The sequence below is a fragment of the Phoxinus phoxinus genome (assembly GCF_949152265.1).
Source record: "Phoxinus phoxinus genome assembly, chromosome: 10".
Classification (NCBI taxonomy): Eukaryota; Metazoa; Chordata; class Actinopteri; order Cypriniformes; family Leuciscidae; genus Phoxinus; species Phoxinus phoxinus.
Window position 1 is genome coordinate 29,510,482 of NC_136885.1, and position 12,158 is coordinate 29,522,639.

The following is a 12,158-nucleotide window of genomic DNA, read 5'->3' on the forward strand; positions in this document are numbered from 1 at the left end:
CGGGCCAGAACTAATTCCGAGTTCAGGATGTGAACTGCTCCGGGTATAGAACATCACAGTTTGTCATCTCGTAATCACGGTTACGACATGGCATGAACGCAGCATAAGCTCGTTGTTTTGGATCAGGAGGAACTGTTAAAGGTGGCTGCTGTTTGTTTGCGGCACTCATTGACTGTCTGTCTACAACTTTTGAAACACGCTGATGAAGTGTAATGTCTGCGCGGAGATATAGGAATACATGTTGACAAGCGGGTAGGGCATTGCATCATTGCATTCGGACCAAATGAAATGATTGGTTGAAAATTTTTTGATCCAGAGACTTCCACGAAAAAATATATTTACATTTTTTATTATTTAGACCACTTCTCTTATTGATTTTCAGGATGTGAATGGTTGGTGAATGGTTTCTGAAAACCATTGCTTATACCTTTTAGTAAAAAAAACAAGATATAGGCTATACTGTATTAGTGTCTTATAAGTAGCCTACTATCTAATAAATACAAACTAATACCAGTATATATTGGAATACATTCGAAGTGATTTTTTTATATCTGAACCGCAGTGATTCATAATTCAATGCAATGTATTACCAATAACAATAAAACCAATGAAACTGAATAAGTTCTATTGGATTATTTGCTACTAGTATTCAAATTTAAGTAGAAACATTAAATAGAAAATAGTTCAAGGGACTAAATGTTAAAACGGCATGCCACGCCCACGTGGTGATTGGGTGATAGCAACTGGACGCCGCTCGCGCTCGCGCTTGTCCGAATCTCACGTCTCAAATTCCGTGTTGAGTTGCAAGCACAAGGATTCACACGGTCTATACTTAGCTCTCTTAAACGTCAAAGTTTGCTGCAAGACACGATCTGTTTTTTAGTGAGACGTGATATAATTTTAAAGCTTTAAACTCTTTCTTGAAATAATTTGAAGGCTGAAAAATTGTTTTAATTTAATTTTAGGATAAACAACAGAAGAGTTTGAGTTAAAATGAGAGGAAATAAGGATGTTGAGACCCCAGTAATGTTTAAGAAACTGTGATAAAGAAGAAACGAGAAACCTGGGACAAGGAAGCGATTCGAAGGAAGCGATTTATTAATGCTTCGGTTACAGCTGTGTGAACTGAGAAAATGTCACTGGGAATGATTTCATTTGTGGCTCTCTGCGTCTTGTTTATTCAAGGTAAGTTATAAAACATGCAAGTGTGAAATTATATAAAACGATACAATTATTTAGAGGTCATTATACAAATCAGGATAATTATTAAAGTTGATCATTAACATAATAGTACAGAGTCATCAGATGTTAGCAGCCTATATTTGTAATAGTTTATTAGGCTGCATTAATAATAACATCCCTAATTTTAGTGCCGCAGGGCCAAACTGCATGTGCTGAAGTGGATTCCATGACAGAGGCTGTGGCTGGAGAAAGCTTTCTGTTGGGTTGCGTTTCTTGCAAAAGAAGAGCAGAAGTGCCAGGTTCTGCTATTGTGGAGTGGCACTTCAAACCAGCTGGAGCTGAGGAGTTTATCCAAGTTAGTAGTACTACAGAGATTATATGGACCAGAATGCCTGTTGTCAGGTTCAGTAATAATCTGAAGAACCACTAACAAGAACCTTCTGTTTAATGGAAAAGTTCCATCAATGCCATATGCACCTTTATTTTTACAGAAAAAGTTTACAGCAAGAGTTTACAGCAAAGCATATACAATAGAACACTAATTAGTAAATAAACAGTTAAATTAACTGAAAATCTTTAAAGACACGTTTAAATCTTTACATCTGGTTTTAGTAATATCTCTGTCCCAATCAGATTTTCCAGTATGAATATCCTTTCCCCATTATTCTTCATGAAAACTTTGAGGGAAGATTGGAGTGGCAAGGGACTATGTGGACAAAGGATGTGCAAATCGGTACCATCTTCATTCACAATGTCACATATAATGACACTGGGACTTACCGCTGCACTTTCCACCGAACGCTGTACCTTTCTTTGAATGAGGAGCAAGTGATAATAAACAAAGAGGTGGAACTCACAGTTGTGGAAACAGGTGAGACTCATTCAAATCCCACTCACGGGTGACAAATTTGCTTTTCAACTAGTAATTTGAATATGTGAATTTGTTGCTCCCCCAGCCAACCCCGAGCTGACGACTGTAATCTCTGAGATCATGATGTACGTGATGATCGTAGTCCTGCAGTTGTGGATGATTGGTGTGCTGATTTACTGTTATAAGAAGATATACGCTGAGAACGAAGCTCGAGAGGCCAGAAAGGCTGCACGCTCTCAAAACAAGTAAGGTTTACTTTTTTTTTGCAGCAGTTTATTACAGTTTATTGCCATATACACTGGCAGTCAAAAGTTTGGAATAGACGTTTTAATGTTATGCTCTTATGCTCTCCAAGGCTGCATTTGTTTGATATAAGTAACAGTAATATTGTGAAATATTATTACAATTTAAAATGAATGTTTTTTGTTAATATATTTTAAAATGTAATTTATTCCTGTGATGCAAAGCTGAATTTTCAGTTTCATTACTCCAGTCTTCAGTGTCACATGATTCTTCAGCGATCATTCTAATATGCTGATTTGCTGCTCAAGAAACATTTCTTGTTATCAATGTTGAAAACAGTTTAATGCTGCTTAATATTGTTGTGGAAACTGTGATATACGCTACCATTAAAAGTTTAGGGTAGCCTAAATATTAACGTTTTGTTTTATTTTAAAGAAAGAACACAGTCAATTTATTCAAGTGTCAGTAAATAATATCATCTTATAAAAGATGTCTATTTAAAAAAAAAACTTTCTAATAAGAATTGATAATAATTGAGCACTAAATCAGCATATTGGAATGATCATGTGAACTGAAGACTGGAGTAATGATTCTGAAAAATCAGCTTTGGCATCACAGGAATAAATTATATATTAAAATATAAAACATTTATTTAAAAATGTAATATGGCTCACAATGCTACTGTTATTGCTGTATTTTTATCAAACACTCAACCTTGGTGAGCAGAAGAGACTTCTTTTTAAAACATTAAAAATTATTCCAAACTTTTAACTGACAGTGTATGAAGATATTCATACCTTTCTGATTCAAAATGTACCTTTTTCACAGATTTATTGACTCGAAGGACCCTTGTGATGGTGTGTATTTGGAATAACTACAGTTTTGGTTAGTAGGCTTATTAATTTTCAGTTATTAGACACAGGTTCACTACATTAATGCTATAACATAGATCTATATTGTTATAAACCTCTGTGTATTTCTAGGGACATTAGCATTGCTTTGACTACGGTAAAGCAGAATGCAGAATGTTTAATAGACCATGGTAATAAATCAGGTACAACAATTGTATCAACCAGACATTATGCAAAGTTGAATCAGGAATATAAAGAGTCAGAATAAACAGACTTCTGAAGAAATTAAAAGGGTTTGTAGAAAAGAATCAAACATCTGGTTTCTTGACTTGGTTGTTTATTGACTGGTGATAAAAAGATAAGTAATCGAAGACAATTTTTTCAAGACATTATACAAGTGTTATAATCATCAATAAAGATGTAATGGTTTTGTTACATGCAAGATTTTGGACCTGATTTTGTGACAGGTTGTCTGCTTATACATAAAAATAAAAATAAAAAAAAAAGCAGAGGAAACAACATTCACTATATTCACATATCACTATGTGATAAAAAGCCTAAAACAATGACAATTTTAATTTGAGTTTGTTTGCTATTATTGTGATTTGGAAGTTCCTTGTTTTCCATATACTATGTAGCTATCCCATAGCCTTTATAGCAAAGGAGACAAAAAGTAAAGTAAAAAATCAAATGTAATAATTTCATTATCTCTGAGCCTCAAGCTCTTCAATTAGTAAGACATTTGACTTCTTGAGAGCTTCATATAAATGATCTTTCCCTTTAGTGCCAGCAGATCTAATTGGACCCGTTATTAACTCTCTCATCTTCGTTTGTGGGATTTTCTCAGCACGAATGGCACTGTAATCCTCGTCTGAGATGACTTTCTTCTGATAAAGTTCATCTAGGATGGAGTCCACATTATGAGCTCGTTTTATCAGCTCTGTAAAATTCCTATCGATGAAATGTTCCCCTATGAAAGAGATGTAAACGTGCATGTGGTCAGATTGTGAGGATACTGATGATGTAGTTCATATTAATATTTTTTATTTGGTCATATTATGAAGTTATGAAAGCACTTAGGTTTATTAGGTTATAAATAAACACCGTCATTGTCTTCACCAAAGAGTGAAGAGATTTAAAACCTACCTTACCAACCTATAGACTTACTCACCATCAGGTGGAGCCATCGGGCCTGGTTGAGGAGCAACTGGAGCTGCTGAAAAACAAGAGGAAGTTAGTGATTCTCTTGCTGCAAATCCTCACGTTTCACATTCAACCTCAGTGTGCACAACAAACTATACATTAATTGGGATATTAATGAAGAATTCAGCTTATTATTACCGATTATATAGCCTAACCCTTTCCCAGTTCTTAAGATTACCATTCTCTTCTTCAAAACATTGCAATCAAGTGTTTAATGGGCGTTAGGCTACACGAAGGAAACGGAAAGTAAAATTAAGTTCAAGTCTAGAGTAGTTTACGATTGAAATAGGAATCGTAAATAATTCAACGAATTTTCCTTTCGATTCTGCGTCTTTTCTTAACGAATTAGTAGCCTACTTTTGGGGAACAATTATTTGCACACACAAAAAAAAAAGAATAAATAAATAACTGCAATTAGCAAGAAAATCCTTTCCGTTTTGTAATGGAACCGGTTCTAAATTCTGAAGAAAAAAATGGTTAGGTTTCCAACTAGGCTACTTATAATTATTAAATCTTGGAAAAAGTGCACTCTTCCCCTATTTTGTGTTTATGTTTCAGGCAGTTTCTTCACCAAGAAAAATAAAATAATTAAAATAAAGAGCTTCGGCCTTGGCTACTTTGTCTATCGAATAGTTAACTTACTGTATCCTGTGTTCTTTCTGAGCTCCTCTGCCAGGTTATTTTCTTTAATAGCCTGTAACACTTCGAGTGTTACAGGAACAGCGTCTGTCGATGCGAAAGTGTTCACCATTACATCGGCGAGATCTAGATGGTCTTTAATTTTGTCGATTGTAGCTTGTCGTACACGCGGTTCTTCCGTCCGATCGCGCAACTTGATTTTAAACCTTCTTAGCTTATCCTCCCCCAGATCCTCAAAAGTATCCTGCAGGTGTTCCTTAATGGTCTTCGACATGGTTCCTCAAAGTTTCGTTGCTCTTCTACAGGATTTTGACAGACGGAGGATGAACCGATGAAAGAGACCTGTCCTGTTTTGAGCCGAGATGAAGGTGTGTCTTTAGACTTTCTGCCTGATATGTACATTGAACATTTTCTTCCTCATTTCACAACCACTTTCTTGTAAATACTGGGCTACACGAGAGTGTTTTATCTACGTTGGTATGATATTTAATTTTGTAATAATGCAATAAATTGTACCTCAGAGAAGGCACCTGCATCTCCTTTCCCATTCTGCATATTTCATAATCCAAAAAATAGATAGTCAAATAGATGATTCAATGATTCAAAAAGTACTTTGTAACTAAACTGGTTTCCAAGGTACTACTGCAATGTCTAAAAACTCTTTTTTTTTAAAAAGTGTTATCCTGCTATCCTTATTTTAATGCAATTACATTAGGCTATAGCTAGCTGATATAAATATAACATTAGCAAAAACCATTTATTTTACAGTGCATCTCATTTGTCTCAACTGTGTAAATATTCCTGATCATATTTGATACTCACTAGGCCTATTTAACATGATTTTTTTCTAAAAAGTGATAGCCTATGTAACCTAACCGAAATGTCTGTTTATTTTGTTTTGTTTAAGTTAATCTTATGTTTAAAAATCAGTAAAGATTTTGCAAAAGGACACATGTGCCACAAACTAAAGGAGGATGTTTTTAGAATTAGACTAAAAGGTATTTTACTTGCTAAACAAGTATAAACTATCAATCAGAGGATAGAAGCATGTGATTCTGTAAAACAGGTTTTTCAGCAAGGTTTTGATCATGTTGATAATTCAAGGGCCGTAGAAATTTTCTTTTCAAATATGATAGAGTAGGTTACCTTTATTAACAAAATATGTGTGAAAGTGTTATCAGAACAGTATCAGAACAGATTGTCTCTTCAGAGGAAATGCAGCTAAACCATTTAAGTCAATTCCTTTGTAAAAGTATATGCTCAGAAGTTTTGAGTGAATAATGTATTGTGATATTTTTATTAGGTTAAATGAACACACTCATTTTCTTCACCAAAGAGCAGGGGTGTAACGATACCATCATGTCACGATTCGATACATATCACGAAACTGAACTCAGGATACGGTATTATAGCGATACTCCAAGACATATGGTAAAAGGTAAACAAAAAAAAAACTGTTGATTAAAATGCTATATTTGGTATTACATTGGGGGTGGAAATGAATAGGCTTGGATTTGGTGCTTTTAACCCAATGCACAGGACAATGGTGACACCAGATTAATGATTCTAAGGCTGAAAATACAGAATTATTTTAGACGAACATGCTTGCACTCTGTCACTAACTATATATTTAAAATAATGTAGGCCACTTTTTACTGGTAACATAAGACATTACACACACAGAGAGATAGAGAGAGAGAGAGAGAGAGAGAGAGAGAGAGAGAGAGAGAGAGAGAGAGAGAGAGAGAGAGAGAGAGAGAGAGAGAGAGAGAGAGATCTGCATCTTTCGGTTACACTTTTAAATGGAGCCGGTTACACTTTTAAATGGAGCCGGTTACACTTTTAAATGGAGCCGGTTCTACATTCTGAAGAAATGGTTTTAGCTTTCCAACTATTTATAGGCCAATTATTAAAAAAGTTGTTTAATAAAGGCATTTTCTTGTTTTGAAAGAACAATTTTTTTCAGACATCTGGAAAGACTTTTTAGGATTTGCTGGAGATGCAAATGCACAAGACATGAGGGTCTACAGAATTCACAGACGAGGAGAGAAATGCATGTACAATCAGAGTCCAGGGAACAGGTAGAACCACTTTGCCAGCGATGCTCTGTCTTTACATGCCATTTGCCTGTACCTCCCGGCCATATCTGAGCTGTCGAACCGACTAATAACCTGTAAAAGAAGAACATAATAAACAAACGTTTGAATGGCAATGTACACACAGAAAAAATATTTTCGACCTTTTCAAAGGATAATTCACACAAGTTGCTCTTGCAGAAGCATTCGATTTACCTTCCTGAATAAATCCTCAATGTGATCCTCGTGTGCATATTTCGTAAACACATCCACTAAGTATTGGACATAAAAAGTTCCATTCTGCACATGCCTGTAAGATTTGGTTTCTGTAGAAAAAGATGCATTAGTTGAGTTAGGATCTTTCACTTTCCTCAATAATGAGATGGATATTGTGTGGTTTTACACTGAGAAACATCTTCAAATGGTAATAAATAAAGTTCAGTTGAATACAAATGCTATTTTATATAAAATCATTTTTCAATCATACTCTCTAATTCTACACTCTTAGCAAAAAGTGTTTTATATAGGGGTCCATGTGGTTTTACATAGAACCGTAGGGTTCATCATGACTCAATTTTAAAGAAAACGTTCTGCCAAAAAGCACTTTACCCGGGGTACAGGACATCAGACAAATGAAGTCTTTCTCCTTGTGCGCAAAGTCATCGCCCTCTATTTCCTCACCGTCGCTCACCCACACGCGCCCATGCTCAACTGAACAGAAATTTGGTGTTAGCCTTCTTCAAATAGGATTACAATCAATGGTCGAGATAATACTATACAATGATGTCCTGAGAATTCAACAATGAACAATTGTATTTTTAGTCATTTTCATACCTCCCCTGCAGGCTTGGATAAGAATAACCTTCGGTTTATTACGCAGAGCTGGACAATTCGCAGAGTTCAGATGACGGTAGATATCATCAACAGGGAAAATATCAGAGGGGTTGTCTGTTTTATGATATTGGACACCCAAAATGCCATCCCTCTTTCCGTGGGACATTATAACCACAAAGGTGCTGTCTGAACTTGCATGTTCCTTAAGTTCTGCAAAGTTCTTTACTGCTCTCTTCATTTCCTGCCCAACAAATAAACTCCATTAAATAAATCAAGAGCACAATTAGAAAAACATATTAGCTTAAGTTCAAGGCTTTCAATAAAAAGCTAAATGTTCCATCTGGATCATTTTCTCTACAAGCCTATAAACAACTATAATTTCATAAGATATGACTTTAAATGACAGTTTTTCGTATGCACCTCTGCATTGACATTGGTGTACTTGACGACTTGATAATCCAGCTCCTTTAACAGCCATTCCATGTTCTCTTCATCTCTCTCTGCCCCTCTCCTGGTCATGTCCTTATCATCAAAATCCCTGTTGTTGATAAGCAAGGCAAGGCGTGTTCTTGCTAACTTGTCTTTTACTTCATAAATCTAAGAAAAACAACCAAGAGATTTTAATGCAGAATTTAACCACAATCCACAACTAATACAATGGCAATCTAGAGCAACTATCATGCTATAGTAACATTAGCGTTGTATCACTAGAAAGACTACTGATGTGTAGGCGTTTTATTACTTTGACTAAATTGAACTATTTTACTTTTTCCTGCTAATGTTTTATGAATAGATTAATACTTGTTTAATACTTGCCTCTTGTCCCTTTTTTTCAAGTATATTGCTTTTAAATGGTTGGCTGCACGGAGTAACCTGTAATTCTCTCTGCCAATCATCTGACTGAGGAAGCTCAACCTTCAGACCCTGACCTGATCTCGCGTCATCATCCACACGTGGCCGAGACACTGTTAAGCCTAGAAAACACAACACAGCTCATGAGCACATCATTCATCATATTCTGACATATTTTTCACCCCTATGTTTTGACATTCCAACCTGAAACCTGAGATTACAAGTCTCTGTATGCTCAGAAGTTTTGAGTGTATTGTGATATTTTTATTCGGTTAAATGAACACACTCATTTTCTTCACCAAAGAGCAGGGGTGTAACGACACCATCATGTCACGATTCGATACATATCACGAAACTGAACTCAGGATACGGTATTATTGCGATACTCCAAGACACATGGTAAAAGGTTAACAAAAAAATTACTGTTGATTATAATGCTAAATTTGGTATTACATTGGGGGTGGAAATGAATAGGCTTGGATTTGGTGCTTTTAACCCAATGCACAGGACAATGGTGACACCAGAGAAATAATTTAGATGATTCTGAAGCTGAAAATACAGAATTATTTTAGACGAACATGCTTACACTCTGTCACTGGCTAGATTGACTTTTTACTGGTAACATAAGACATTTGGCATTATCAGGACCCACAAATATCCCCCCATTGCATTATTAAACATTATATTCAATATTATGTACAGTAGTTTAATGTAATGTAGTACTGACACTAAACTCTGTCAACTTGAATTTCTTCTCACACAGTAATTTACTATACACAATACTTATTGTTACTATCCATGATACATATTGTAGCATTTTTGCATTGCGATATATTGTGACACGATATATTGTTACACCCCTACCAAAGAGTGAAGAGATTTAAAACCCACCTTACCAACCTAGACGTACTCACCATCAGATGGAGCCTTCGGGCCTGGTTGAGGAACAACTGGAGCTACTGAAAAACAAGAGGAGGTTATAGGGTTAGTTCACACAAAAAATTAAATTTTGTCTTTAATTACTTAGCCTACTTAATTACTTCCACGTCGTTCCAAACCCATACGATCTTTGTTCATATTCGGGACACAAACTAAGATATTTTTTTATGAAATCCGAGAGCTTTCTGACCCCATATAGGTTATTACCACTTTCAAGGCCCAAGGTAGTAAAGACATCATTAAAATAGTCCATGTAAACAGTGGTTCAACGTGAAGTTACATGGACTATTCTTCTCTTCCATGTCTGACGTTGTGACAGCCAATGCTGTTTACAACGTGAACACGATCACAGACTGACACGGAAAAGAAACAAAGAAATAAAGTCGTTCATTTTGTTTGTTTTTACGCACAAAAAGTATTCTCGTCGCTTTATAACATTAAGGTTTAACCACTGTAGTCACATGCATGGACTATTTTACCATTGTCTTTACTACCTTTCTGGGTCTTGAAAGTGGTAATAACTTTGCAGTCTGGATTTCCAGGATAGCAGGATATCAGGATTTCCAGGGTAGCTGGTGGGGTCAGAAAGCTCCCCGTCCTTACTTTTCTCCTCTTCAAAATATTGAAGGCTAATCAAGTGTTTAATGGGCGTTACACTGAGGAAATTGAAATTAAAATTGAGTTCTAGTCTAGAATTAGAAATAGGACTTGTAAATAATGTAAGGATCCTGCTTTTGATTCTAAATTCTTAACGAATTTTTTAGTAGGCTACTTTTGGGGAACAATTATTTGCAACAACAACAACAAGAGAGAGAGAGAGAGAGAGAGAGAGAGAGAGAGACAGAGAGATCCTTTCGGTTTCACATTTAAATGGAGCCGGTTCTACATTCTGAAGAAATGGTTTTAGCTTTTCTATTTTTAAATTTAAAAATTTTTTTTTTTAGCTTTAACTATTTATAGGCAATTATTAAAAATTCATAGGCCTAATACATAACTTCGGTAAACCTGCACTCTTCTCCTAATTTGTGGTTTGTTAAGATTTAGGCAGTTTCTTCACTAACATGAAGGAAAACCGGTTTAGTAGGCTATAGGATAGCCTAAGACTAACGTTATTTGCTTTCTTCCATAACAGTTTGCCTACCGTCTCCCGTGTTCTTTCTGAGCTCCTCTGCCAGGTTATTAGCTTTAATAGCCTTTAAAACTTCGAGTGTTACAGGAACAGCGTCTGATGCGAAAGTGTTCACCATTACATCGGCGAGATCAAAAGCGTCTTTAATTTTTTCGATAGTAGCTTGTCGTACACGCGGTTCTTCCGTCCGATCGCGCAATTTGATTTTAAACTTTCTTAGGTTTTCCTCCCCCAGATCTTCAAAAGTATCCTGCAGGTGTTGCTTAATATTTTGCGCCATGGTTCCTCAGCCGACTTTTGAGCCGAGATGTGTGTCTGTAGACCTTCAGCCTGATATATAGCCTACCTACAACATTCCCTTCCTCATTTCATAACCACTTTCTTGTAAATACTGGGGTAGCAACAAGAGAGTATGTTTTGTAGAAGTGTGTAATGCATGCTGTAGCTTGCTGTTAAACTGAAGCAGCACCTGCATCTCATTCTGTTTTTTCATGATCCAAAAAATAGAAAGATGATTCAGTGAAACAATGAAAATTACTTACATGCATGCACGAAGTCCCCTTACGAAAAAAAGTAGCCTATAGCGTAGCCTACTTCAAGTTTATTTTATTAAGTAGGCTATACTTAAGTAAAGTTCAAGCATATTTTATGTATAGTTTATGTAGTAAGTAGCCTATACCTGCTAACACTTTATTTTACAGTGTCCTTGTTACACGTTACTGTAGTAATAACTATAAATGATGCATAATTAGGCTACATGCAACTAACACTAAACCAACCCCTATTCCTAATCCTGATCGTATGTAGTTAATTATTATTATTACTCAGTACTTAAATATATAATTACACTGTAACAGTGAACCCTTAAAATAAAGTGTGTATAGGCTAGTGTAAATATAGGCTACCTACATACTAATATCAATGTACTAGAATAGCTACTTGTAAGTGTACTGTTTCAATACTACTCTGGACTAAATCAGCCCACTTTTTAGAGTATTTAAATATAATTTTGAGTATACTTACTAAACTTTGAGTACACAACTAGTTTACAACTAAGTTCTCGTTCGTACTGCAACTATACTACAAGTGAACTTATAGGTATACAGTACTGATAGTTTACTATACGTGTAGCACTTTTTTTTAGCTTATAAAGATATGCCTAAACTTTGAAGTATCTCTCAGTACTAAGGCTACTACTAGTTTAGTAGTTTTATACAGAAAGTAGGCCTATACTTGTAAGTTTTCTTTAAGCGAACAAAATCACTACTATGTTCCTTTATTAGGTATAAAAAAAATGTATAGTCTACTTGAAATATGCCTTCAACTGTACTTTAACTCTT

The 12,158-nt window shown here is 35.5% G+C and overlaps 3 protein-coding genes across 6 annotated transcripts; 1 reads left to right on the plus strand and 2 right to left on the minus strand.

Annotated features, from left to right (window-relative positions):
* The first annotated feature begins 762 nt into the window (after positions 1 to 762).
* Positions 763 to 5,512, plus strand: LOC307005586 (sodium channel regulatory subunit beta-1). 2 transcript variants are annotated; one of them, XM_079625896.1, is made up of 6 exons: positions 780 to 1,185; positions 1,371 to 1,537; positions 1,816 to 2,053; positions 2,139 to 2,298; positions 3,125 to 3,181; positions 5,295 to 5,512. In XM_079625896.1, exons 1-5 carry the CDS (start codon positions 1,134 to 1,136, stop codon positions 3,168 to 3,170), a joined length of 663 nt encoding a protein of 220 aa, XP_079482022.1. In that variant the 5' UTR covers positions 780 to 1,133; the 3' UTR covers positions 3,171 to 3,181; positions 5,295 to 5,512. The 2 variants fall into 2 exon arrangements, with proteins under 2 accessions (XP_079482021.1, XP_079482022.1); XM_079625895.1 differs by lacking the exon at positions 5,295 to 5,512 and having other exon boundaries at positions 763 to 1,185; positions 3,125 to 3,584.
* On the minus strand, positions 3,465 to 5,360 carry pycard (PYD and CARD domain containing). Of its 2 annotated transcripts, none has more exons than XM_079625898.1 (3): positions 4,993 to 5,360; positions 4,319 to 4,360; positions 3,465 to 4,117 (listed from the first exon to the last, which is right to left on the minus strand). In XM_079625898.1, the coding sequence occupies exons 1-3, from the start codon at positions 5,261 to 5,263 to the stop codon at positions 3,852 to 3,854; spliced, it is 579 nt and encodes a 192-aa protein (XP_079482024.1). In that variant the 5' UTR covers positions 5,264 to 5,360; the 3' UTR covers positions 3,465 to 3,851. The 2 variants fall into 2 exon arrangements, with proteins under 2 accessions (XP_079482024.1, XP_079482023.1); XM_079625897.1 differs by having other exon boundaries at positions 4,319 to 4,363; positions 4,993 to 5,300.
* A 748-nt stretch (positions 5,513 to 6,260) lies between the features above and the next one.
* caspa (caspase a) lies at positions 6,261 to 11,211 on the minus strand. Of its 2 annotated transcripts, none has more exons than XM_079625888.1 (8): positions 10,831 to 11,211; positions 9,665 to 9,706; positions 8,715 to 8,872; positions 8,319 to 8,495; positions 7,899 to 8,139; positions 7,674 to 7,775; positions 7,281 to 7,390; positions 6,261 to 7,160 (listed from the first exon to the last, which is right to left on the minus strand). In XM_079625888.1, exons 1-8 carry the CDS (start codon positions 11,096 to 11,098, stop codon positions 7,053 to 7,055), a joined length of 1,206 nt encoding a protein of 401 aa, XP_079482014.1. In that variant the 5' UTR covers positions 11,099 to 11,211; the 3' UTR covers positions 6,261 to 7,052. The 2 variants fall into 2 exon arrangements, with proteins under 2 accessions (XP_079482014.1, XP_079482013.1); XM_079625887.1 differs by having other exon boundaries at positions 9,665 to 9,709; positions 10,831 to 11,203.
* Positions 11,212 to 12,158: the final 947 nt, after the last annotated feature.